At 37.8% G+C, this 25,652-nt stretch overlaps 1 protein-coding gene across 8 annotated transcripts in view; it reads left to right on the top strand.

Annotated features, from left to right (window-relative positions):
- Positions 1-25,652, top strand: part of ACSS3 (acyl-CoA synthetase short chain family member 3) — a 99,438-nt gene that overhangs the window by 16,765 nt on the left and 57,021 nt on the right. For 6 of the 8 annotated variants that reach the window (XR_012042988.1, XR_012042990.1, XR_012042995.1 and 3 more), the window contains exons 3-9: positions 1,849-1,954; positions 2,505-2,698; positions 9,123-9,257; positions 9,557-9,697; positions 12,104-12,184; positions 12,269-12,364; positions 22,210-22,361. Coding sequence is in view for 3 of the 8 variants with exons in the window: in XM_072864466.1 (XP_072720567.1) it covers positions 1,849-1,954; positions 2,505-2,698; positions 9,123-9,257; positions 9,557-9,697; positions 12,104-12,184; positions 12,269-12,364; positions 22,210-22,361 (905 nt within the window). In the remaining 5 variants the exon portion in view is untranslated. The remainder of the gene's footprint in view (positions 1-1,848; positions 1,955-2,504; positions 2,699-9,122; positions 9,258-9,556; positions 9,698-12,103; positions 12,185-12,268; positions 12,365-22,209; positions 22,362-25,652) is intronic. The other 2 variants (XM_072864493.1, XM_072864503.1) reach the window with 2 other exon arrangements.

Raw genomic sequence — 25,652 nt, forward strand, 5'->3', positions numbered from 1 at the left:
GCATTGATAGGTATTAATAGGTCTAGAATTAAAGATCTTTTCTTTTGATAATCAGTAACATTTAATATAAGAGGTCTGTTACAAATAAATTGTATACATACCTTAGTTTGTGTGAGTTTTCAGCTTGGTATGGTAATGACTTTGCCTTATAAACATATTCTCTCTTGTGGCTGAAAATAAAAGCAGGGATTTATGCAATGTTTATAAAAAATGGAAGTTATGCTGTTATCTTCTGATGCAAGCATGCATGCTTGGAGCTTCTATGTTTCCATTTTCTTAAATCCTCAGGCAGAAGTGTAGAAATATGCATAGTGGAGAGCTGTGTATTTAATGCAAACACAGGTCAGATGCATCTGGAGCTTCTGGATGTTACTGTCTCAGGTTGCTGAAAGCCTGAACATGTGTTCCCACTGAAGAGAGAAGCAGCAAGTAATGCTATATTATCCTCTTCAGTACATGTATCAGATAGGCTTCTAGGATTGGATTTAATTGCCCCAAGTTTTCTTGAATATGACCATAAAAGAAAGAGCCTAATGCCTACAAATCTCAGAAAGTAACAGTGGTACTAGAATTTCAAATATTGAATTGGAATAAGGTAACTGTTTAAATAGAGAAAACTCAAATTTGATGAATAATAGAAAAGAAAGTAAAACATTTCAAAGAAAATCTACCCTCCTGAGTAGCTCATCCTTGAAAAAGGGGGTCCTTCCCTCCTGTCCTACTTGCACAATGTGTATTGTTGGCCTAGGCCGCTCCCGTTGCTTGCATTATTTGCTGGGTCACTGAAAACATCTCTTACTGCTTCAGAAGCTTGGGTATTTTCTGTTCTACAGGCAACATCCCCCTGCTGCTCTCAGGAGTTTGTCTCCCCTTTCCTTTCTCTCCAGTCTGATAATACCTGAAGAAAAGAGCCTTTCATGAGACTAAATTATACTTGAAACCTTATCTATGTGGTATAATGAATAAATAAGGAATAATGCAGTACAGGTAAGATGTGAGGAATTCATACAGGAGTAGATTCATGTTAGTGAAATAAATTAGAATATTTAAACTTCTTACATTCATTTTAGTATTTTCTAGTGAATGGCAACCTCTTAAAGAAGAGTTTTACTACTGTAGGTAAGAAGAGTTCCCCTGTAAGGAAGAACAATTCCTTTGTTCTGAACTTAGATTTATATGCCTTCAGATATCCCAAGAACTTCCTAGAGAATTTAACTTTTTAGTCTTATCACTATTGTAAAACTATTGCAAGCAAAACTGTTCTTGTTACATCTGACTGGCATGTAACCATGCTTATGGAGTATTCCAGTTTACGACTTCCTGGGATGGTTCTACTTCCATCCTGTTTCCTATTAGCTTATTAGTCTACTTTGTTTCTTAGTCTACAGTTTTTCCTATTAACCTATTAGCCCATGTTTTGTGCACAGTTACATGAAGTTTTACCTGTATTACTTATACACCTCTACACATTGATGTCTAATTGAAAAATTTAAAGGTAGTGAGCAGGTTTAGATACTGAGTGTTACACAACTGTCAGCCTCTGGAGTTTGAGAAACCTTTGACAGCTGAGTTCATTCAATTGTTCTTGGAGAATTAGTAATATGCGTTTCCTTCAGAAGACGCCACATTTCCATGCTGCAACAAGAAGGTTGGGACAAGTGCATGGTGCTTGTCGCAGGCTCCCATGCTCACTCTAACAGAACTTACTATGTGGCAAGTGCATGTAGTGTAGTGCAAGCGTGCCTAAACATTGTCTGTCCTGGTCTACTAACGAAATATTCAATACTAGTTTTGTGACAGAATACTATACACTGTCGAGGTAATAAATATTTTCTTATGGTGATACAGATGGCTGACAGTGCTGCTGATCTACGACATTTCTTGAGTTCCAGTCCTTTGCTGTCATGCACCGTCTGTCTTCAGACTTCCGCATACCAAAAACGAAAATCTGAAAGTGAGAGGAAAAATGATTTCTTAAGTCTAAATGTATTTCTTTGAATTTGTATTACATTTGGTTCAGGGGATAAGATTTCTTACCTCAGGTTCTGAGAAGTTTACAACACCGTAGTAGAGAAAATATTACTCCATATTGATTTGTGTTTTGGACTTAGCTGGTTAGGACAGAATTTGCATTATGAAATGCCCTGTTTACATCCATTATTAAAAGCTAAAATTGAGAAATATAAGCAGTTATCTGGATAAAAGAAAGAATGGTTAGAGTGTCATTTAAAATTTTGCAAAACGTTGATTTTTTGCTCTAATGTGTAAAATAATTAGCTTCAGTCCATTCTCATTTAAAAAAAAAAAAAAAGTATTACAGTGTTTTTTGCAAAAAAGAAATTGTCCTAAATTTATTGAACCTGGATTGCATTGTTCATCTACTTTCTGTATCATTCTGGCTTGTCTCCTTAATGTCCTGAGTCCATTAATTGTGTCAAAGATGTTTTTTATGGGGCAACAACAGATCTGGAAAAACTTTTAATATGTTGTGAATGTTTTGTCAGTACAGGTCTCCAAGTTAGCTGATGTCATGGTCAGACATGGTGTGAAGAAAGGAGATCGTGTGGTCATCTACATGCCCATGATTCCACAGACAATGTACTCTATGCTGGCTTGTGCAAGAATAGGAGCCATCCATAGCCTGATTTTTGGTGGATTTGCATCTAAAGAGCTTTCTGTTCGCATTGATCATGCAAAGGTAATATGTATTTGGAACAACAAACACCATTGCATTAGTTATTCATATAAATCAATGTCAAAAACCTTTTTTTCTAGAGAGGATAACATTTCTGCTTGACTAACCTGATCTCCTTCTATGACAAGGTGACCTGCTTAGTGGATGAGGGAAAGGCTGTGGATGTTGTCTACCTAGACTTTAGTAAAGCCTTTGACACCATTTCCCACAGCGTTCTCCTGGAGAAACTGGCTGCGCGTGGCTTGGACAGGGGTACACTTCGCTGGGTAAAAATCTGTCTGGATGACCAGGCTGAAAGAGTTGTGGTGAATGGAGTTAGATGCAATTGGTGGCTGATCACAAGTGGTGTTCCCCAGGGCTCAGTATTGGGGTCAGTTCTGTTTAATATCTTTATCAATGCTCTGGACGAGGGCATCAAGTGCACCCTCAGTAAGTTTGCAGATGACACCAAGTTGGGCAGGAGGGTAGGAGGGCTCTACAGAGGGATCTGGACAGGCTAGATCGATGGGCCGAGGCCAATTGTATGAGATTCAACAAGGCCAAGTGCTGGGTCCTGCACTTGGATCACAACAACCCCATGCAACGCTACAGGCTTGGGGAAGAGTGGCTGGAAAGCTGCCTGGCAGAAAAGGACCTGGGGGTGTTGGTTGACAGCTGCCTGAATATGAGCCAGCAGTGTGCCCAGGTGGCCAAGAAGGCCAATAGCATCCTGGCTTGTATCAGAAATAGAGTGGCTAGCAGGAGTAGGGAAGTGATCGTGCCCCTGTACTGGGCACTGGTGAGGCCGCACCGCAAATACTGTGTTCATTTTGGGCCCCTCACTACAAGAGAGACATTGAGGTGCTGGAGCGTGTCCAGAGAAGGGCAACGAAGCTGGTGAAGGGTCTAGAGCAGAAGTCTGATGAGGAGCGGCTGAGGGAACTGGGGTTGTTTAGCCTGGAGAAAAGGAGGCTGAGGGGAGACCTTATCGCTCTCTACAACTACCTGAAAGGAGGTTGTAGAGAGGTGGGGGTCGGTCTCTTCTCCCAGGTAACAAGTGATAGGACAAGAGGAAATGGCCTCAAGTTGTGTCAGGGGAGGTTTAGATTAGATATTAGGAAAAATTTCTTTACTGAAAGGGTTGCCAAGCATTGGAACAGGCTGCCCAGGGAAGTGGTTGATTCACCATCCCTGGAGGTATTTAAAAGACGTGTAGATGTGGTGCTTCTGGACATGGTTTAGTGGTGGACTTGGCAGTGCTAGGTTAACGGTTGGACTTGATGATCTTAAAGGTCTTTTCCAACCTAAACGATTCTATGATTCTCTTCGCATGGCACACGGTCTCAATTTGTTTATAATATCTAACATTGAAATGTAAACAAAGTACTACATCTGTGCTGAGGATGATACTTTTATAGCAGACATTGAGATACAAATTTTGACCTCTTAAAAAAGCATGAGTTTAACGCACTGCTGTCTGTTCACAGCATACTTCCTTCTCTCATTTGTCAATCTTTGTCTACAAAGCATCACCTTAAAATTGGCTTTTCACCCATCATTTTACTCAAGTGCATGAGGAAAATGCTGCCAATGCTAAATGACTTTATTGGTTTACTTGATGTTTACACATACTAGGTAGTACGTTTTTCAGCTGTATAGCTACTTCATCTAATTTGTACATGAATCAAGGCAGCTTCAGTTGTCTTAAGTAAGTGACTCTGCAGAGAACATAATTAATAGAGGTGAATGCTTTAAGGCTTCCACGTTTAGCACAAGTTGAACTTGTTTATGAAGTGTTACGTAAGTCTTTGTAAGTGAAAATGCAAATAGTACTTTAATAACCTACTTAGTAGCTTATATGTGCATATTAGTAGCTTGTGTATGCATTAGTTTCAAACCAGCTAACAATGTGGAAGTTTCTGTTCTTGTTTTCTACCAGTGAACAAGACAAAGGTCTTTGTCATCTTGATCAGTCACCTGGATCATTCAGACAATCCGTGGTAGCCAGCTATCACTGAATCATGTTGGTTAGGCTTATAGACCAAAACATTATGCAGGGTGAAGTCCACAGGATTTCTGGAACTTTTACTTAGGTTTTTGTGTACAGAAGTGCTTTTCAAGGCTTGAATTTTATGAATATTTGTAAACAGAAAGCTGAATGCATTCCCCCTCCTCCCTCTTGATGTTTTAACAAAGCGGAAGTTAATAAAACAGCTGAAATGGTTTGTTGGAATTGTGAACAAGAGCTGGGGGAAGACTAACGACAGCTCCACAGTTTTCCCTGTCTTTCTTCTTGCTCCCTCACTATTTCAATGAGCTGTAAAAATTGATTTTAACTCATAGAAGCTTTTGATTAGGGAAAAATAATGTAGAAGAAAAAATGATAGACTTTTAAAATGGAAGTTGCTACAATATGAATCATCTAGCATGCTTACTTTTAGAGTATTTTGCAAATATTAACTAATTAATCCCAATGGACTTTCTCTGAGGAGCAAAGAGAGACAGCACAGTAACCATAATCCTTGCTTCATGCATTAAAAAGAAAACAGAGAAAGTTTAAGTGATTTACCCAAGGTCACACAGCAAGTCTTTTGCAGGGTTAGCTATAGAATTACTAGCTGCAGGCCATGGCTTAAATCCTAATTTGCATTGCCTTTTTCTTTTTTCTTTAAAAGGCACATCTAAATATGTTGGATGATTTTTGGTCCATCTGATGTTGTAATGAAAGCATAAGTAAAGAGGAGAGGGACATCCTCAATCTAAATTTCAAAACGTGCCCCAATTTTGCAATAGTGTAAAGCTTTCTTGATAAGTGAATTGCACACTACTGAGATTATCTTAGAGATATTGATATGTATATAAGTAGCTGTGATAGATGGTATTCTGCTGAACTCAGAAGTTAATTGAAGCAGTCTCAAAAAACTCGAACCTTTCAATTAGGCTTTTATGTGAATTGGTTTAGATGCTGCAGTACAGGACATAATGTTGGTAAGATTCATTAGAAAGAGTTAAAGATGTGGAATGGAAAGCTGGCTGTGAGATGCTCTTGTGGAAGAAAGGTCAAACTTCACATTTTATTGGAAGATCTAAGTGAAAGAAATAACAAGGACTTTCTAGTGACTATGAAAAGGTACATATACTTTACCAGCTTACCTTAATTTATCTTGAATTTTAAATAGGTCTGGGAATGCTGCAAAGTCCTGCAGCTGATAATTTTTACTCCTGTCAGGTATTGGTAGTTACAGACGTTCTGTGGTGAATTGTGATGAAGTGATACAGAGCGTGAGAACAGGCATTTCTTGTCATCTTTCTTTTCACCTGAATCTGGGAATATATAGTTTGCAATATCGAAACAATAGATACTTTTGAAGGACATTAACTATATTTTGAGGAATTAACATGACATCTGTTTAAGCACTTTATCTTAGTAAACTAGAAAAACTGAGAAGGATACTTAAGAACAATATGCTTATATGTCTGTTTGATAGAGTAGTTGCTATGCCTTCAACACCCAAATTTTCTCATGTTTTTTGAATCACAATAATTATATAGCAATTCCAGAGGGCTTTTTAGATTTTATGTCCAAACCCTGCAAAATAAAATGCAAGTAGTGGAGTTTTTCAGACATGTGATTTTTGAAAATGCTTCACTAAAGCAGTATTATGATTTGCAAGTGAACAACAATTCTTTGAAATACAAAATGTATGAGACACCCAAGTTGTTCAAAACTATCTGTTACTATCTTCCATCCCAGAAATACTGTATTCCTCACTTATTTATGGTTGACACATTTGGAGATTTTAATGAGGCTTCCTTGAAAAAATGAGCTAATATTTACAACAGTTTATTCTGAATAAGACATAGTTCCTGTGCACAGGTATGGCTATGAATGGCTACCCCTACTTCTCATCATAAGATGATCCAGCCTTTTGAGTGATTAGGCAGCAAGCTCAGCTGCTGGTACATAAGATGCATGATTGCCTTATAATAGTTGCAGTCCTGTCTTATCTTCGCTTGAAGCTCTGTTTATTTTTGGAATATGTATTGTAGATTAGAAGGCAGTATCTTGCTTTTTATTTTTAACTACTTGTATGGTATGATTCAGGTCTCTTTCTTTAGAGCACTGTATAATATCTGGCAGAATTAAATGCACGTGGCAATCTGACATGGATCATCTAACCGCAAAGCCAGAGCAGTACCAGCAGGTGCAGCAGAACTATATGATGGCTGCGTAAGCAGTGGATTTCTTTAAAATGTGTGTCGCATTTTAAGGAGGAGGGAGGCACAACAAAAGCGCAGTTTGAGCAAAAGTTTGAGCATAGGCTTGTGATCAGACGTGTGGCTGCGGCACAAAGAGAAAAGAGCTTTGTCTGTTGAATAGTGAGGGCCTGAGTGCTGGATCTCTCTGTAAGCCTCTTTATGACACTCCTGACATTTTGTGCCCCGAAGGTTTTCAGTTTGGGCTTTTTGCAGCTTTATTAGTTGGCCCAATAAAATGTATTTATTGCTTTTTCTAAACTTGGCCGTGTATGCTATTAGAGACTATAGAAGAATTTGTAGGAGGTGACTTTACAACAGAATAAAATTTTAGGTCTGATACTATTGGGCCTTGCTTTATCTCATTTCTACTTCTTCATATTGTTGTTGTTGTTTTTTTTTTTTTCCTACAGCTCACTATCACTGGCATTTCTTCACCAGCAAACCTTTGAACTTTCCTGATTTTCCTTCAAACTAGTTATATTTCTATGTAATCTTATTGTGCAGGACTACATGGAGCCACAGGAGAGGTGGTAAATGGGTCTATAAAAGCAATATGGGAGCAGAGATGCAGGGAAGGTAATGTCAGCAGGCAGGGAGCTAAAACACTAGAAAACAGCAGTTAAAGCCAGTAATGGAGCTTTGATTTGCACAGAGTGATCCATGAAGCTTGCAAGTAGTAACCCTCACTTGGGAAATACATCACCTTAGCCAATTTAGTATTGGTTATTTTTAGACTTCCTTACTGCATACCAAGTAGTTGATGAGCAGAGGCAGCACTATTTACAAATGACTGTAAACTTGGCATTGACAACAGTCTTTCATCTTAACAATTGAATAGAACTGTGTTAATATCTTACATTAATTATAGTCTAATTTCAGGCCTCTAATAGCCTCCAGATGAATTTTCAGTTTAACTGCATTGTATTGTGTCATCTTTTATTAAAATCAGTGCATCCCAAAAGAGAAAGATGACAAATGCTGAAATTTTAAAGCTCATCTGAAATCTTTATTGTGAATACAAACTAATTAGCAAACTTCCCTGAATGGCAGGTTTCGACAGGAAACTTTTTATTATTGCACAAGAAAACAATTTAATCTGTGCTTTCTGTGCTGAGTTTAATGCAGCCTTAACTGTGGCATTGTGGGTTGTACCTACTTAATGAGATTTCTGCTAATGCATGCAATTAGTAAACTAGTTTGATCACACTGAGGGGCATAAGATAAATATACTTCTAAAACTCCAAAAGCAAGGAGATTGAAGACTTGTTCTTCTCCAGTTAAAATGTGTTCTAACATATAATTTCTTTGGTGCTACCTTTTATTTCCTGAAATACAAGAAAAAAAAATACTGATCTTGGGACCTAAGTCATAGTAGTTTGTATGCAGATTTCTTGACTGAGGAAGTCTTACATAAAACCTGAGGTTAATTTAATGACAAAGATGCTAAATCCACATTTGGAAATAGAAATTATTGTAAAAAAACCCCAGAAGCACAGAAATCTGATTTTTAGTGGTTTTGCATCCTGAATCCTGCAACCATCACTTGAAAGACTCTAGCTTTACTTCCCTCATGTGCCTTAAGACTTTAGCTTATTCTCTTCCTGTATTTCTGGTTTTCTGTCATCTCTTGTTTGCCTTCTTTTTCCTCTTTCCCCTATTTTCCCTCCTGTGCCATTTAATTACAGGCTGGAAAAGAGCCAGCAAAGTGCTATAGCTAGTTTTGAAATATGTGATTGCATGCAGGCAGATAATTAGATAGCAGGCTAAACAGGACAGATAATTGTTGATGTCACTGTACCACTTTTCCTTAATGGAGCGGCTAAGATGGAGATGGGTTTTTCCTCTCTGTTCACTAATTTTTGTGCAACTTACAAGAACTTAATACTGTTGATTTCTTACTCAAATTTGGTTGAAAATGGTGGAGACTGTCACGAGTTGTTAGTGCTCCTGAACAAAAAACAGATGCATGGACAGCAAGATCACAAGCTTGATTTCCTTAGAAAACAGGACCTAAACTCCTGATTTCCTTAGAAAACAGGACCTAAACCCCTGTTTCTAATTATATGAATACAGATTTTATACATTGAGTGTCATTAATAAAATAATTTAATGGAAAACATGTTATTAGGTTACATATATAAAATATATTGCAACTGTATATATTAACAATCTAACTTCTTTATTTTAGCCCAAACTTATTGTAACAGCAAGTTTTGGAGTAGAACCGAAAAGGAAAGTGGAATACATATCCCTCCTAGAAGGAGCACTGGCAAGGGTACAGAGCAAACCTGATAAAGTTCTCATTTACAAGCGACCTAATTTGGTGGGTGTACAGTTGTTGTGACTTCATGTTAACTTTCAGATGTGTATGTAATGCACGTGCCTTTTCTCTTTTACAAGTACAATTTTTGGTGTATTTGTTTTTAGTTTGTTTTTGAATTTTATGGGGGAACTTTATATTCATAAGATTTAAATAGTAAGTAGAACTAATGCAGCAGAGAGATTACTGTACAGAAGATTGAATAGCACTGTACAGAAAATTGAATAGTACATGTTTTTTGACCCACCTCCATTTATTCTGTCTGTTTTTCTTTCGACACTTTTCTATTTTTCAATGGGCAGGGCCATGTTCCTCTTGCCCCAGGTCGCGATCTTGACTGGGAAGAAGAGCTTGCAAAAGCACAGCATTATAAATGTGTCTCCGTTCCCTCAGACCATCCACTTTATATTCTGTATACATCTGGAACAACAGGCTTGCCCAAGGTAAAGGACTATCTGTAGTCTAAGTGTCTGTGACCAACCTATTTGCAGTTCCACTTGAGAAAATATTTAATTAAAAAGGTTGAAAATGTTTGCCAGTGCTCAGTGCTATAAATGTTAAGCATTGCTGAAAATGGTTTAATCTCATTTATTCACATTTCACTACTTTAAAGTCAGTGTCTAGCAATAAATCACATTTCTTTATTTAAAAAGTAGTGATATAAAGATAAACTGCTTTTACTTCAAAATGTTTGTACGGTATAAACTTTTGAGGACAGTAGAATGTCTTTTATCCATTAACATCTTCTGTGTTTTAACTGTTTGAGATAAGCATAGTATAGTCACTTAATGGCAAGATTAGTTAATATATCGCTTGTGTGATAGCATTTATTGCTGAATAGTCTTTGCTTATTCATTATTTACATGTTAGCTAATCTTCCCATAGATAAGATGTAATGAATGACGTTACAGATTAAATGGGATTAAACATGTTTTGAAGGCTTGTGGTACTGAACAGTTCTGAGAACAGAATTCCCATGAAAATGAAAGTTTAGATTGATTAAGTGAAAACTGACATAGAGCATTCTTTGAAAATGTTTGCTTTCAAATGTCAATTAGTCTTAATGATCTATTTTTAAAGGATCTTATTTTAAAAGCAAACGCTTGAGTGTTTGCTTGGTACTTACAATTCTCTTTTCAAGTGTAGAAGACAAGCTGAGTATAATTTTCTGTCAGTGGTCTTACCATCACAAATTCAGAGACAGTATCACACATCCCTGGATGTGGCAGTGCTTAGACTACTATTAGAAAATTATTTAATGACGTGGCCTATAAAGTTCAGAATCTATGGAGAAGTAAGGGAAAACAAACATCAGTTTTGCTCAGAAAAATGTCTTCTGCTTTTGCCTTGAATGTGAGCACTTCAAAAGCAACATATGTGTCTTGAATCATTTAATTGTATTGTCAAGAGGTCCAAGATAAGATCCTTTGTTACAACAGGTATTTTCCTTCACACTTAGTTTCAAAATATAGTACTTCAGAGATAAAAGCTCTCAGAAGTTTACTTCACTGTCTTGCCTCTCCAGAGAAAAATATAGACAACCTTGAATGAATCACCCTCATAAGAGGGAGAGTGTCAACTAGCACTAAGCTACAATGAGTAACTTAATGAATAAAATAACTTTTTTTTATTCATTTAAGGAACTTGCTTTTAAATGGTCATGCAAGTAAAATTACTCAGCTATGACCTTCATAACAAAACTTTTGTTAATCTCAGAGCAGGGACTAAGTTAGAAGCTGAGACTAACAAAGTCAATCTGCTTTCTGAAATTCGTGACGTGTTAGTTAACCTTTCTCTGCTGTGGCAGTCTCCATTTTAATGAGTTAATATGTCTCTGCAGTCCCTCCTTTCTTGGATGAGGCCTGAAAGTGCCTATTTCATTCTATTAACTACATAAAGAGAATGTACCATGCCTAGCGCAGACAGATAGCTGCATTGTAATGTCTGCATTGTAGACATTTCTTTGGTCAGATGAATCTCACCTGAATTTTAGTTCAGGACACCAGGACATAATTTACTTAATTCTTTCTTCTACATACAGTGTAAATTCTCTCTTCTAAAAACTAGAAGATGATGAAATGTATATTAAACAGACAAATATTACAAAATATTTCAAAATTCTTCTTATTAATGGTGTTCCAGAGCTGGTTTTTGGCTTACCAAGGTGCACGATGCTATTGATACTCTCTCGTCCTAATTTTCAAATCCCTCTTTCAGAGTAAGACTGGGATGTTCTTCATTTTGCATTCATATGTATACTTCAGGCTAGATATTAAACTTTTCAAAAATAGACATCTGGTTTAAGCCAATTTTCTGACATCTTTAAAAAGAGTCAGTGCAGAAAGAGGGGTACATTTCAGGGAGTAATTCACCCCAGTTATTTTAGGCATTGGCTACTCCACAGGTGCTCCTCTTTTCCAGTGATGATAGACTAGACAATGAGTTTGAAACATTCCTAGCATTTAGATGGCCACAGTTTAAGTGAGGTAAATATTCAATCTCTTAATTTTGTCAGCATATGTTGACTAAATATTTGTATATCTGATTTTAATGAGAGAATTCTAGTCTTTGTTAGTTATCTTCTGAAAACTATTGTCATCTAGGGCTTGGGTTGGGGTTTTTTGTTTGTTTTATTGTATGTTTGTTTGTTTGTTTGTTTTCCAAAATTACTTCTTCAGTGGGAATGCTAGCACAAGCATGTGCTTGTCAGAATGGATCCTTTTCTTAAGTGAGGAGCATTGGAATTAAACAACTTTAAGTCTATTACTGCTAAAACCCCCCAAATTTCACTGAAGACAGGAATATTGCATCCTTCAAATGATCTTAAATATTCAAATTTTCTCATTTAGGGTGTTGTCAGACCAACAGGTGGCTACGCAGTTATGCTGAACTGGACAATGTCAGCTGTATATGGACTCAAACCTGGTGAGGTAATTCTGTTTAAATGTCATGTAAATTTTTTTGAACTCCTCTTAAAAACTCCCCACTATATTTATGTTTTTATTTCATTTTAGGTGTGGTGGGCAGCTTCTGATTTAGGCTGGGTTGTTGGTCATTCCTACATTTGCTATGGACCTCTCCTTCATGGGAATACTACAGTTTTGTATGAGGTATGTTCCATTCTAAAAAGCCAGCCTTTGAAAAGGTAGCATCTCCTCTCATTGATGATCCTGATGATCCTGTTTATGCCTGTCCATTCTTCATGCCACGTGTATTTAAATTGTATGTGTATCTTCAGGGTGTATACTGTTCCGTCTATTACAGTAATCCATAAGGAAAACTTACTTCACTATCTTTCAAACTTGTCTACTTCATCTGTGTGACTAGTGATGGTCAGTGGGGCAAGGAACTCCAAAACAGCAGACCTAGAAATGGCAGATGGTGGAGTGTACCTGTGTTGCTGAGGCTTCAGCCACAGGCCATTATACTACCTTTGTTATGGATCTAGGAGAGGATGTTGTGTTTTGTGTGTCTGGAGATGACAAATTCTTACAAACTTGAGAAGGGACAGCATGACACTTCCTAGAAGAGAAGTCCCTTCAGTCAAGGGAGCAAAGATCTGTAGGATAGGTTTCTGTCAGAAAACTTTGAGCTTCATTTTTTGTCCAGTGAACAAGGCTAAGTCTAGTCTAAAATAAACCTCAAATAACATCTAATGGAAGAGGTAAAGAGCATTGGCATTAAATGGTTTGATCTACTAATTCACCTCACTACTCGCTATATAAACGAAGACTGTGACACCATATGTGCTTGCATTCATGTTTCATGCTATTATTTCACATAGTACTAAGTTTATTTTTACCAGTGCATGTAGTAGGAAGATTGATAATCTCTCATAGAACAGCGGATTGTGCCTAGATGACACCTGTGTATGTTGCTTTGTACAAAATCCTGTTGTTTATCATTTTTGTAACAGAAAAATGTAAAATAAGAAACAAAATGCAATGTTAAAAGCAAAGCAAATCTTGAGGTCTTAAAAAAGTGTTTTGGAAATTGTTCTTCTCTTTGTGGTTAACTTTTAACTTTGTGGTTAACTTTTAAAAGTGTTAACTTTTTCTTCTGTTGATGGAAAGGCTGTGGGTAGTGTGTTAAGTTGTTCTATGAAATAGAAAATGAGCTTTTGTCAGGATGTTTTTCTTCCACATCATTTTGTGATCTGTAGGATCTGAGGCAAATAACTTGTTTTTTTAGCTTCTAGGTATTGGATTGATTTTTCAATAATCTCTCAGAAAAGCAGGTTTGCAAAACAAGTATTTTTTTATTAAATATTAAAGTACACAAAGTGATAACAGCAGGCACAAGGGTTTTTTTTTCCCTAAACAGCTAAGACAGAGGAGCTCACATGCCTTAATGCTCCCAGCCAATGACTGCAGCAGCTGGAGAAAACTTAAACAAATGGTTATTCTTAATTTGAATCTCAATGTACCTTCTGTCCAGATAAAGTTTACTGACTTGCTTACTTTCAGTGTTCAGCGTGAAAGCTTGCAATGAATGTGTTATTGAAATACATGATGTGGAGAATATCTACAGTGCAACTATGGCAATAAAAATCAGCCATTCGTTTGAGTATTGCTTATGCTTAGCTCTTCTTTGAAGGGTCTCCGATGTGCTAATCTAGTGGAATCCTTGCTTCTGTGAATTTACAAACCAGCTCACTGTGGAACTTTGGAAAGCTTTTGAGTCAATGACAAGTGTCAGCTTGCTGATTGCAGGAGTGACCTTTGGTTCTTAGTGCGCATACAAGTTCTGAAGAACATTAGGAAGCAAGGTTATTTCTAGGACACTGCAAATTAGAAGTAATCAAGTAGTTTTTTAAAAAAAGGAGGAGGGTGTTTGTTTAAAAGCAGTAGGGCAAAATCCTAGGAAAAGAAGAAAAGGCAGAATTCAAGAGGAACAGGTAAGTGAGAGAATATGTTAAACTCACGAGGTAGACCTCATGAGGTTCTTTTGCAGAAAGGATTCCTTAGTAACGAAATATATCTTTATGTGAAAAAGGGACAACAGTAAATTTACTGCAGTTCATGTGTTCAAATAACGTGCATTTGTATAGATGGATAAAAAAGTCCAGAAGAACTAGCACTATATACTTGTGTACTTGAACTTGCAAATAACTCCAGATGCAGAGGTGGATTTGTGATATTTTGTAGTGCATGTGTGCACACTGTACAGCTGTCCTATACCTTTTGCTCATCCCAGAGGTTATGCTTGTCAGATTCTTCCTGTGTGTTGTTTGTTTATGTAGGGCAAGGGTGGATACATCTGTGAGAACTCCTAAGGGTTCACTAAATAATTTGGGGATTGATTTTAGTATCTTAAGTCATGTAGGCTCTCAATTAACTACTTATGAAAGAAAGAGATCGCTGCAGTGTTCTTTCTATTGCATATAAAAAGATCATTTTTCCTGCGAAGAAGAGAAACAGTCTGGACACTCTTTTCTGCATTATTGTGGTGGCAGAAGAGACCACTGTGAACAAGAGAAACAAGCTTTGGCTGAAAAATTAACTGAAGTATGCATGGCTTTGCATACTGAGGTATTCAGCGTGCATTTTTCACCTGACTTTTCCTGAGGTGAAAGGGTGAGGAAGAACAGTCTGTGTGCTGCACTTAAATCCCACAAGACTCCATTTGTCCCTCTCCTGTCAGGTGGTAACAGTCTTTGCTGTTACATCTTTATAGTATGTAAAGACCCTGTGCAATCTTTGGAAATTCCATATGCTTAAGCAAAACCCCCTGTTATTTCTTTTGACCTTGTTCTGTTGTCTGGAAATGAAGGCTTAAAAGGATGTGTAGACATCACTGTAAGCTATATATGATTAAGTACTAACATGCTATCCTTCAATCTTGAATCTACTTTCCCAGCAACTTAAATTATTTGTATAGGTAATCAGAGTTAATAAGTATGTTCAACATTTATGAAGCAGAAATATACTCTAGGAAACAAATATCTATTCTTTGCTGATCTTATAGTTGATGACGTTTTTTGTGTTAGATAGTATGGATCAATATGTGAGGTTAATTTTCTGGTATATGGTCTCCACACAAGCTAGAAATCTTTGCTTTCTTACTTCGCTTAGATTTACTTGCACAGAATAGATCTTCTGAGCAAAGTTAAGAGATAGACAAGCACAACACAGGGCTGCGACTTCTCAGGTCAACTGTTAGGTGGATCACTAACTCTGCAGTATATAATGGTCCTTTAGTTAGGATCACTGCTGGTTTTGCAGTACATGAAATAGTAAACTGTCAACTGTTTTGACTAAAGACTTTGTAGACCAAATTCTTTCTTGTATGTGTAGGAGTGTGTGAAATCTCAGCATATGCTGCTAAAGCAAGCTCGTCCTTGCAGTGTCAGTGTGTGTCATACATGTGCATTCCCATATGCAGATGAGTGTTCATAAAGGTAAACCTACATGCTATGTAAGTGTACCTATATAGACAGTAAGCTCCTTTTTCCCCCTCATGGGCATGACTGATTCTTATATTTCTAAGTGTATTTAATCATCTACAGTTTTCAGTTGATTTATTCAACTGTTCTATCCACTAGTCAAGAAGTATTGCTTTGATTTTTTTTTTTTTTTTAATTTTAGAATCCTACTTTATGAATAATAAGGACTTCTTTTAAGTTCCTTTGCTTTTTAATCAAATTTTGGAGGCAGCGAACACATACCTATTCAGAGTGTATCAGCACTAGATACGTGAGTTCAGCTGAAATTTGAGGAAGAAAGAAACTGAACTCTTTTCTAGGCTGATTTTATAACTTGCACAATTTACCTGATGTTGGATACTTTTCAAACCCCATCTCCATCTTTATTTCATCTCCAGATGCTCAGTATAGTTCTGGTATGTAATTTTGGGGGCTTCAGTGGCTTCAGGATCTCTACGACTAATTAAACAGAGAACTCCAGTTATAAATGACTTTCACCAGAAAAATAGAAATGAAATAGTAGAAAAAATAGAAATAAATTATTTTTATTCCTTTTCAAGTTTAATTCTGCTACGGAAGAGTTCGGTTTTCTAGTTTGTCTGGAAAAACCCCTGTGATTTCCCACTAAATTCATAGAATTTTAAGGCTGGGGACCACTGTGGTTGACTTCTCTGGTATGCTGAATAACAAGGAGCAAAAACTTCACCCGGTAGCATAAATGCACATTTATAGAATCAAATATCATATTAGCTTGAGTATTAAATTACTGTAGTCTAATTAATGTTTAAACACCTAATAGATGTTAATTAGATTCTTCATTCCAAAGGGATTAGCTCATCACCACCGCACTAGTTAAGTAAAGAGGAAAACAGTGTGAGAAAAATGGCAGTTTTTCAGAGATAAGGAAAAGACTTTGATAGTTTTATAGTAGCTATTTTTGACCACTGATACACTGGGCCACATTAAAATTGTTGCATGAATTTGGCAGAATAGAATCACTAAAATAAAAACTGCAATGAAGAGGTTTTCATTCTAGCAGATGTAGAGTAAGACAAGAAGGAATGGGGAGGAAAGTGATGAGTTCCTTCAGCAGTTTCTGTTACACAGTCATCTTACAGTGAAGTTTTATCTCTGTGAATATGTGGGGATCGATATGGTTATTGTCATTATAAAGGCACCTCTGAATTTAAAATGTGTTTGGTTCGGAAAATAAAAAGAGTAAAAATCCTATTTCTTTACCAGTGAATATTAAAGAAAAATCAGAGTTAATATCTGGTTGACCTACAGGTCTGCTTTGTGATTTTTTGCTCTTGGTGAGAACATTATTAAACAGTAATAGTACATTTCCCATTTTTCTTTCTCTGAGATGTCACCAGTCAAGTCTTCAGACAGTGTTCATGACATCAGTGTTGTCTTTTTGAGGATTAAAAATGGGAAGAAAAGGAAGGCTTCTGTACGCACAGGGAGAAAAATAATGTTTACAAAGAGGAATAGTGTATAATTTTTCCTCTGCTCAGAAGACTGTCTTAACAGTGAATGTTCATAAATTTGTAGTTAAAGTTTTTCCTAAATGATTGCCTAGTGATGGGTTTTGGTTTAGGGAGTATCCGTATGCTGTTTAGGTATGGGGAAAGAACACCTCATCCCCTTTGCCTAGGGACAACCATTACAGAATATAAACTGTGCTGACTTCATACCCTCGCTTCTTAAAGTGACTTGTTTATTTTTAAATTACTTAGTAGGTGACGACTTGTCATTTTAACAATTGCTATGGAAACTACGTGCTTTCAATTTTTACTTGCTGTAACACCATTGTCAGGAATGTGAAAACAGTAATGAATTCCTTTGAATACAGCAAGGTTTGTTTGCTTTTTTTTTTTTTTTTTAAATAATCTGTCCTGGATTGTTTTTCTCCAAGGCATGACAAACTTCAGCTATAAATAAGCTATTTGAAGTCTCACAGCCCACTCTGGGTTGCTCTTGCTCATGGGATTGCAAGCTGTAAGCAACAGGACAGCATGAAGAGAAAGTCTAGCTACTACCTGTGATTCTGTGATGTCAGGAAAAATGCAGCATTGGAGTTCCAGTGCTTGGGACTTTGAAATGGAGCTAGGGTAAGGAAGAGGATGCCCACACTTGACAAGGAGCCATTCATTAAGGACTTCATTTGAGTGGTCTAGGACAGAGAAGGAGCTATTGTCCCACACAGAGCTGTAGCAAGACATTGCTGTGCACGTGGAGCCTTTCTCACAACACTCACTGGGGCCCTTCCAGTCCCTGCTGTTGCAACAAATCCACAGGGTACACAACAACAGCAACAGGTTTAAAATTACTCTCATTTGGCACAGCCATTAGCAGCTTAGGGGCATCCAGCCTTCCTACAGTTCTTGTAAGCCATTATCATCAGCTTACAAAGAAATCGCTGCCTCTGGAGTTTGCCAGTTTTGTCATCTTTCTGCCATCATCCGTAGTGACTGTATTTGTGGAGCGAATTCAGTAGGACATATAATCTCAAGTCCTTAGTGGAGGTTTGGCAGCAGGGCCAGCAGCAGCAGGACGCATGCCTCTATCAACATTTCCTTTTGAATCCTGATGTGTCAGGATTTTGTGTGTGCTTTGGTGTCAGCAGGTTTTAGTAGCAGTGAGTTCCATGTATAATATTTGCTATGCAGAGAGAATTTCCTCCTCATAATTTTGAATTTCTCTTTGACTGAATAGCCCCTTGTTGTTAGGAGTCAGACAGAAGGGGCATTGCTGAGCTGTTATTGATGCATTGTTGGTTATTTTATTATAGCTCCTCTTATATGTCTTTTTCCTCAAGTAATCCATCCTGGTGGCTTCTCACTTTCTCCACAGGAGAACATTTCTATCCCCTTGATCATTCTTGCTGCCTGACTATGAATCTTCTTTCATAATCATGTATTATCCATCAACACATTCTGCCTGAGGATGTCTGCTCAGCTGGTAGACATCTGATAAATTACATGCTAAATCTAGGTACTTCAGAAAGACATTCCTATCTGTCTGTCTGTCTCAGAGTCTCTTGGTGCGTTATTAAAAGACAGTCTTTTCTACATGAATCCTTCTATCTGGTAGAAGAAGTGTCTGTTTCTACTTTTCTTTTTTAAATTAGGTGAGGCAGATCACTCTCTGACTGCCTTGTTCTTGTTTACCATGCTCTCGGTTCCTGCCGGCCACAGATATTATTGCCAGTAACTTTTAAAATAAATTTTCATCTCCAGTATTGATGCAAATACTGAATAGCAACAGGTCTTGAACTGATCCCTGCAGAAATCCAGTGGAAGCATCTCATTTGCTCGTAGTCCCCAATTGACTGAGCAATCTGTCATCATATTCTGAATTTAATTACCCTGTTCTTTATTGTTTATATTGCTAACTTTTTAAAAATCAAAATTGCATGTGATAATAAGCCTCTCATGGCATCTTGCAGTACTTCTTAAAATTTTTATATAATAAATGAGAACTGTCTTTGGCAATTTTATGTGTATTTTTTTGGGCTCTGAAATTAATTTGCGCTGTCTCAGATTTGTTTTGCTTATGTCAATTTTTGTTTATGCATTTGATAAACTGTGAACAGCTGCTAAGGCACCAAGGAAGCTTTTCTGCAGAATCAGTAAGAATATTTTACAGCTGGGCCAGATTTTTTCTTCCCTAAATGAATATTTTAAGTGTCGCCTTATTCTTTGGGTATTATTTCCTATCGACTGTCAGGGGAGCTTGCTATTCATTTCCTTACACTGTTTGTGTTCTATTTGTTTTTCTCCTAGGTCTGAGAATGGTACCTCTCCAAAGAAAAGCTGTTGTAGCTTCCCTGTGACATATAAATATCAACCTCTCAGAGCCCTGCATGCCTACCCACACACTCTTGAAGGCTTAGCTGCTTGTGTTGAAGATGCTCTCAGGCTCAGGCTCAGGCTCAGGCTCAGGCTCAGGCTCAGGCTCAGGCTCAGGCTCAGGCTCAAGCTTGCTGGAGGTGTGAGGCACAGGCAGGGCTGTGACGGAGCTCAGGCAGGGACCACGGGTGAGGGCCTGAGCGTAAATCTCCTCCCCAGCAAGGAGAGGCTCCTGTCGGCTCTTCTCACAACTCTGCTGTTTTCCCAGTGGTCTGATCCAAGGTTACACAGCTGCACCATGGCAAACCTGGCCTTGAGCATCAGCAGGCAAGCCCCTAGCAGGGAGTGGGTGCACTCAGGGCCAGACACAGCTCTTTTATAGGCTCTGGACATTTCCATCTGGTTAAAAATAACAGCCTACATTATTACTGGCAGACTACCCAATTTGAGATTGCTCCACAGTTAGGTTTCTTGCTGTCCAAGGTGATTACAAATGGTGCTAGTTCAATTACATAATTAATTAATGAGAAGTTTGCGAAAATACAGAATTTTTCAGTCTGAGACCGTTTGTTTAAGTGTTAGTTAGTGATGTGGGCTTGAACTCGTAACCAGATGGTTGCAGATCTGCAGGTATAGTGAACATTATAGGAAGATGACATGAACTTGAATAAATAGGTTCATGAAGAAATACTGATGAGCGCTTGGATAAATACATGAAAATTGTGATGAAGAAGTGTGCAAGGAGGATGCTTAAAGACAGTCTGGTGAAAGATTTTTCTTTGGGAACTGTGCATTACATGACAGAAAAAAGGACATAACTCACTTTTTTGTCAAGCAAGTAGCATTCTTTTGCATTTGTTTTGGTAATTTCGGATAGGCTATTAGCAAAAAGAGAGTTTTGGGGACTGGTGATACTCCTCCCTGCTGCTTTGGCTGGGGACTGTTTCTTTCATTTATTTTCTCTCCATTTGCTTCTCACTGCCTCTCCATCCTTTAAAAAAAGGCTTTTCGATTGTGCATTCTGTTTTTGTCTTGGTTTTTTTTTTCCTTTTATGGTGATCCTCTGCTGCAGCACTCCTGTCACTAGCAGTATCTCACTGTAGGGCTGCAAAGCCAATGGTACGTATCCGACCTCAGGCCTCCTGCGTTCTTTAAATCTGCCAAATGGTTCATCAGTGCTCTTGCCAGTGTTCAGGCACAGCTGGATGCAGAGCAAGTGTGGGGAAGACTGCAGCGGGGAGGTGGGAGAGAGGGAAAGGGATGAATTCCTATGAGCCTGCATCGCAGCCAGCGTGCTGCTTTTTATGTTGGGACAGGGCAACTAACTTGATTTGTGTGTGTATTCATAAAGACATTTATTGTGTTACTAGTGCCTCATCAGAATAAAAATAGTGGATTTAGTAAATACTTCTAGGTATTCAAATGCCTATGTTCCTTTTGTATCTTGGTAAAATGAAAAGTAATAATTAGAGTTTCATATGCTGGGTTTTTTTCCACTGGACCTATTAATCTATCTATTCTAAATTTGCATTTACACACGGATGGTGAAGGTATGAATTTGTCTTGTGACTGGTAAACTGCTGTAAAGATGGTAACATTTCAGTAGTGAAACTTCCTCTGCATTTGTGGCTTCTTGCATAAAGCATTGACAAAGCTGTATTTGCAGTATGAAAAGTGTGTGTCTCTCCTAATTTGTGTGCTTTGTCAAAGTTCATCTTCAAAGTGTGGCCTTTCTAGTGAAAAGGTTATGGCAATACCCGTATTGCCTTTCTACATTACCTGTCTACAATACCTGTAAAGCTCATTCTACGTTAACATAATCTTTTCATGACTTCAGAATATATATGGAGCAGTTCATGCACTGCGGTAATTACATACAGTAAGATTGTGATTAGATGATCCTGTGCCGACTGCTTTTCGTATTTGCAGCACCACAGAACAGTATTTTTGGTTATTTTTTGTTATTATTACTTACCATTGGACAATTTGTCACATCTGATTACTTCTGATTATAAATCTCCTGACTATGCCCCCTAACTCAAGACAACGTTTAGTTTAAAAAAACCCCAACCACAAACCAGACCACAGTCTGGTAGCACACTAAAACAGAAAAGGGGTCTTTGGCTTCTCTTCAGTCTTCATGTGGGGTAGCAGCACAAAGGTGCCAAGAGGCCAGTTGTAAGCAGCTAAGTGGGAATTTTTCCAGAATTGGGAGGAAATTACTAGGTGAGAAAAAGCTGGCATTATGTCCCGTAGGCCTGTGCATGGGGGATATAGCTGCAGTGCCGCTGTGTCCAGAGACTGCTAGTTCGGTGGGACTCGGTGTTTTACAGACTGCTTCGCAATAAGTGTAGATGTAGACATGACTCCCTCTGTTGCCAGTGTAATAACAGCTCTGCGTGGCTGTCTTTTCATTCACATGTCCATTTGTCCTATTTTTCTTAGTAGCTAGTATGTGCTGTGTACATGCGAAAGATTGTGCCCAAAGCTCGTGAATTTATTCCTACAAGTGAATACACTCACAGTATTATTATTTTTAATAAAGCCTTCTGTAAAGTCTTACTCGAAATTACTTCTGTTGCTGTGTTACCGCTGCTGTTACATGTTCAAGTCTTGCACTGTCAAGGAATTATGAAGTATTTTTATCCTGTGACATTTTAAATTGTTCTCTCCATAGGGGAAGCCTGTGGGAACTCCAGATGCTGGTGCCTATTTCCGTGTGCTAGCAGAGCATGAAGTAGCTGCCTTCTTTACTTCACCAACTGCAATTAGAGCAATCCGTCAGCAGGACCCTGCGGCAGCCTTGGGAAAGCAGTACTCTCTGAAAAGGTGAACTAAGGATACACTAGAAGCAGTTTCTTACAGAAACAGGCTGGATGAACTCAGAATAACAGTGTCTGGGGCTTTGCCCACCTCTGAATAGCAGAATTCAAATGTATGCTTGACAATTTAGGTGTACATGTATTTGCTTGTAAATGTATATTGATAGTTTGGAGGAGATGAAAGCCGTTAAAAAGATTAGGACTCTAAGGTTAAGAGCTCTTACTGAGTTAGGGTTACTCACTCAACCTTAATTTTACTCTGCTGTGCTTATACCCTGTAATACAGCCTTGGATTACATGATCCTGTACTGCTTTCCCACATGACCTCTCATTTCATTGAGTGCACAGGATCTTTAGTGTTCATTTAATCAGCAGCTGGTCAATGTTTTGTTTGTCTCTGCATAACTTAGTTACTGCTTATGGTTATGTGCTCCAAAGACTGAGCTATTTGCTATCTTGTACTGTTTTTAAGGTCTTTATCACTATACTAGGAGCATGCTTCAAAATCATGACTGAGTTCATCCTCACAAATCCCCTGTGAGATGAGAGAGTGGTATTATCTGTATTTTGCAGATGGGAAGCTGCAGCACAGAGAGATTAAGGTCAAAGTCTTCTATTAGTTTTGAATATCCAGTCTGGCCACTGAACTACCACTATTTCAGAGTTCTTAGCATTACATGGTTAAAATGTGTTATTAGCATCTTATTAATAAAATGCCTCTCACACTGGCTTGCATCTGTGAGTATTGAGTACTTCTACAGACCAAGTTTCTGTATCTTATGGCAAACAGTCTGAAAATGAAAAATATGTGGGTTTGGACCACATCAAATCTTGAAGTTGAGTAATTTGCTCAGCATCAAACAAGGACTGTGTCAAACTATAGGCAGTACTCAGTTGTAAGACATCTTTTATCACACTTGTCCAAAGAGAAAGGGAGGATGCAAAGCCATGTAGCTTCATTAGACCTCCACATTCTTAATTGCTCAGGAAAGTTTTGTTTAGCTGGATTTATTCCTGAGGTATTCATTAGAAGTTCATCATTACTTTCTTCCATCTGTTTTGAGTGCTATCATCAATCCTTACCCCTCCTTGAAATAGGAAACAAGCTCATTTGAGACCCTAAAGCACTATCCTTCTATGATATTTATTGACAAGAAAGTGATTCAGATGCTAGAAAATTTAATTCCTGTTCCTCAGCATTTTTTAGGCAATGACTAAAATGGCTTAGTCTGTCTTGCAGAGTATTCATTTAATGGAAAATTTGGTAACATGCTCTGTAAGTTGTCACATTTTCTGGCCAAATGAGAATTCCAGATAAGAGTCTCCTTGCTGATATCGGTTGCCCCAGATGTAAAGAGATATTTCATCATTCCTATACTGTGCATAGTTAATGAGCTTCTCCATTTGTGTGCAAATTTAGTTGTCTCATAATTCACTCAGCTTTGGGCCATGTCATTCCCTGGTACGTGACTTCTCGTTAATAAACCCTTTAGCGCAATATTTAATATCTAGTATTCTCTTGGATTGTCTTAAGTCAGTACTACACAAAATCCAAAGTCTTTTTTATCCACAGGTGAAAAAGACTTTGGATTTTGTGTAGTACTGACTTAAGTCCAGTGACTGTTCTCCAACCACCAGTATAGTGCAGTAAGTTTGACAGTCTTCAGCATGCCTGTCTTTTCATGTTAGACTAGGATTGTCTTACTGTTAGGTCTAGTCATGACCCTCTAACTACTTGGCTATCTGTGATACTGTGGCGTATATTACTGAATTTCAAAGGGAGCTTAAATTAAACTGTCTGTCCTATGATGATTTCAGTATTAACATCCAGCTAGTTATAGTGTATGTCCATTTTGTGGGTTAAGGTGCAGTTGTTAAGAAACGGAGTCCAACAGGTGATTAAAATTTCCATTCTAGGAAAATGCTTGCTTTTGGCTGTTACTTGGATGGACTTTTCCATCCAAGGTCAAGTGAATTCTGTCTGTTTCAGTTTGAAATCAGTCTTACTTTTAGTTAATTTACTTGATCTGTGATGTTTTCTTCTCTGTTATATGGTGCAGAATCTTTGAAATGAGCTGTCTTTCTGCTACCTGGGCTAAGATGTATCCTTACTTACTCTAGAGACTCCAAAACACGTGCCCTGGAATGCAGTCCTGAAAGAGGTTTCCACATGGTACATTTCATTCCTGAAAACTTCTGTTAAAAAAACTGATAAAAGTCAATATAACTTCTTAAAAATCCTGTTAAAAAAGACAATTACTGATAAGGTACAGAGTTAGTAGGCAATGCCAGATTCTAGTATATAAGGGAGTGCTTGACTTACAGGAGTAAATTGAATTATAAGCAGACTTGTGTTCTTTCAAAATGACATAAGTTAAATAAATTTCTGTTAAGTACTGATGTTGGTGGCATCACTGGCCTCTGCACAAAATTGTATGTGAGGTTTCCAAAGGTTCTAGTGTGCGTGCCTCAAATTCCTTGTTGGCTATTGGAGTCAAATCTTGAAATTTGTTTGCCTTTGACACAAAATGTCAGCTATGTCTTAAACACAGCCCATACTTAACAGTAAAAGAGATGTTTAATTTTTAATACTGTAAGGTAAAAGTTCTGTTCAACCACATATTGCTAGAGGATCTAAAGACCTGGCTTTTGATAACACACAGTGCTGCTAAGCAGGCTGTCTGATCACATTGCTGCCTGTCGTGTTTGAAAAACATCCAAATTTTATGACCCTCATGTACCTGAGCATATTCTGTTCAGCTTTTGGCATCTGTTCTCGTCTTCACGAGGTAACTCCATAACACTGAGCCATTAACTGGAATCATACTTCATCCTTTAATTGACTTAATTGTTATGATCTGGTTAGGTCTGATTTCCAAATGATTGACAGCTGACAGTTTTGCATGAAATGGGGCAACAACTCAGCAGATTAGATTAACATACAAGTAATAATTTGCAGTTTGTGTCCCATAGCCTACTTGGCTTTCTTGACTTCAGGTCAATTGTGAATGTTCTGCCATTTTATATCAAGAGAATCTAGAGATTCTAGCTTGTTTATCTGATACCAGATATTAATGCACTTGCTTTAGAAAGAAGTATGAGACTGCTTAAGAACTGTGCAGAAATAATGAATATAAAGTAGATTAAGAACTCCCATTTTCTGTTTCATAACAGGAACAAGAGGATGTGAAATTAAAGTAGCAAATTCAAAACTGTTAGAACAAACAGTTTCTCATGTAATTGATCTCACACATGCTGCTAGAGGATACGTGATTAAGACCCAGAATTTAGGACAATT

Source organism: Ciconia boyciana, chromosome 1 (assembly GCF_034638445.1).
Source record: "Ciconia boyciana chromosome 1, ASM3463844v1, whole genome shotgun sequence".
Classification (NCBI taxonomy): Eukaryota; Metazoa; Chordata; class Aves; order Ciconiiformes; family Ciconiidae; genus Ciconia; species Ciconia boyciana.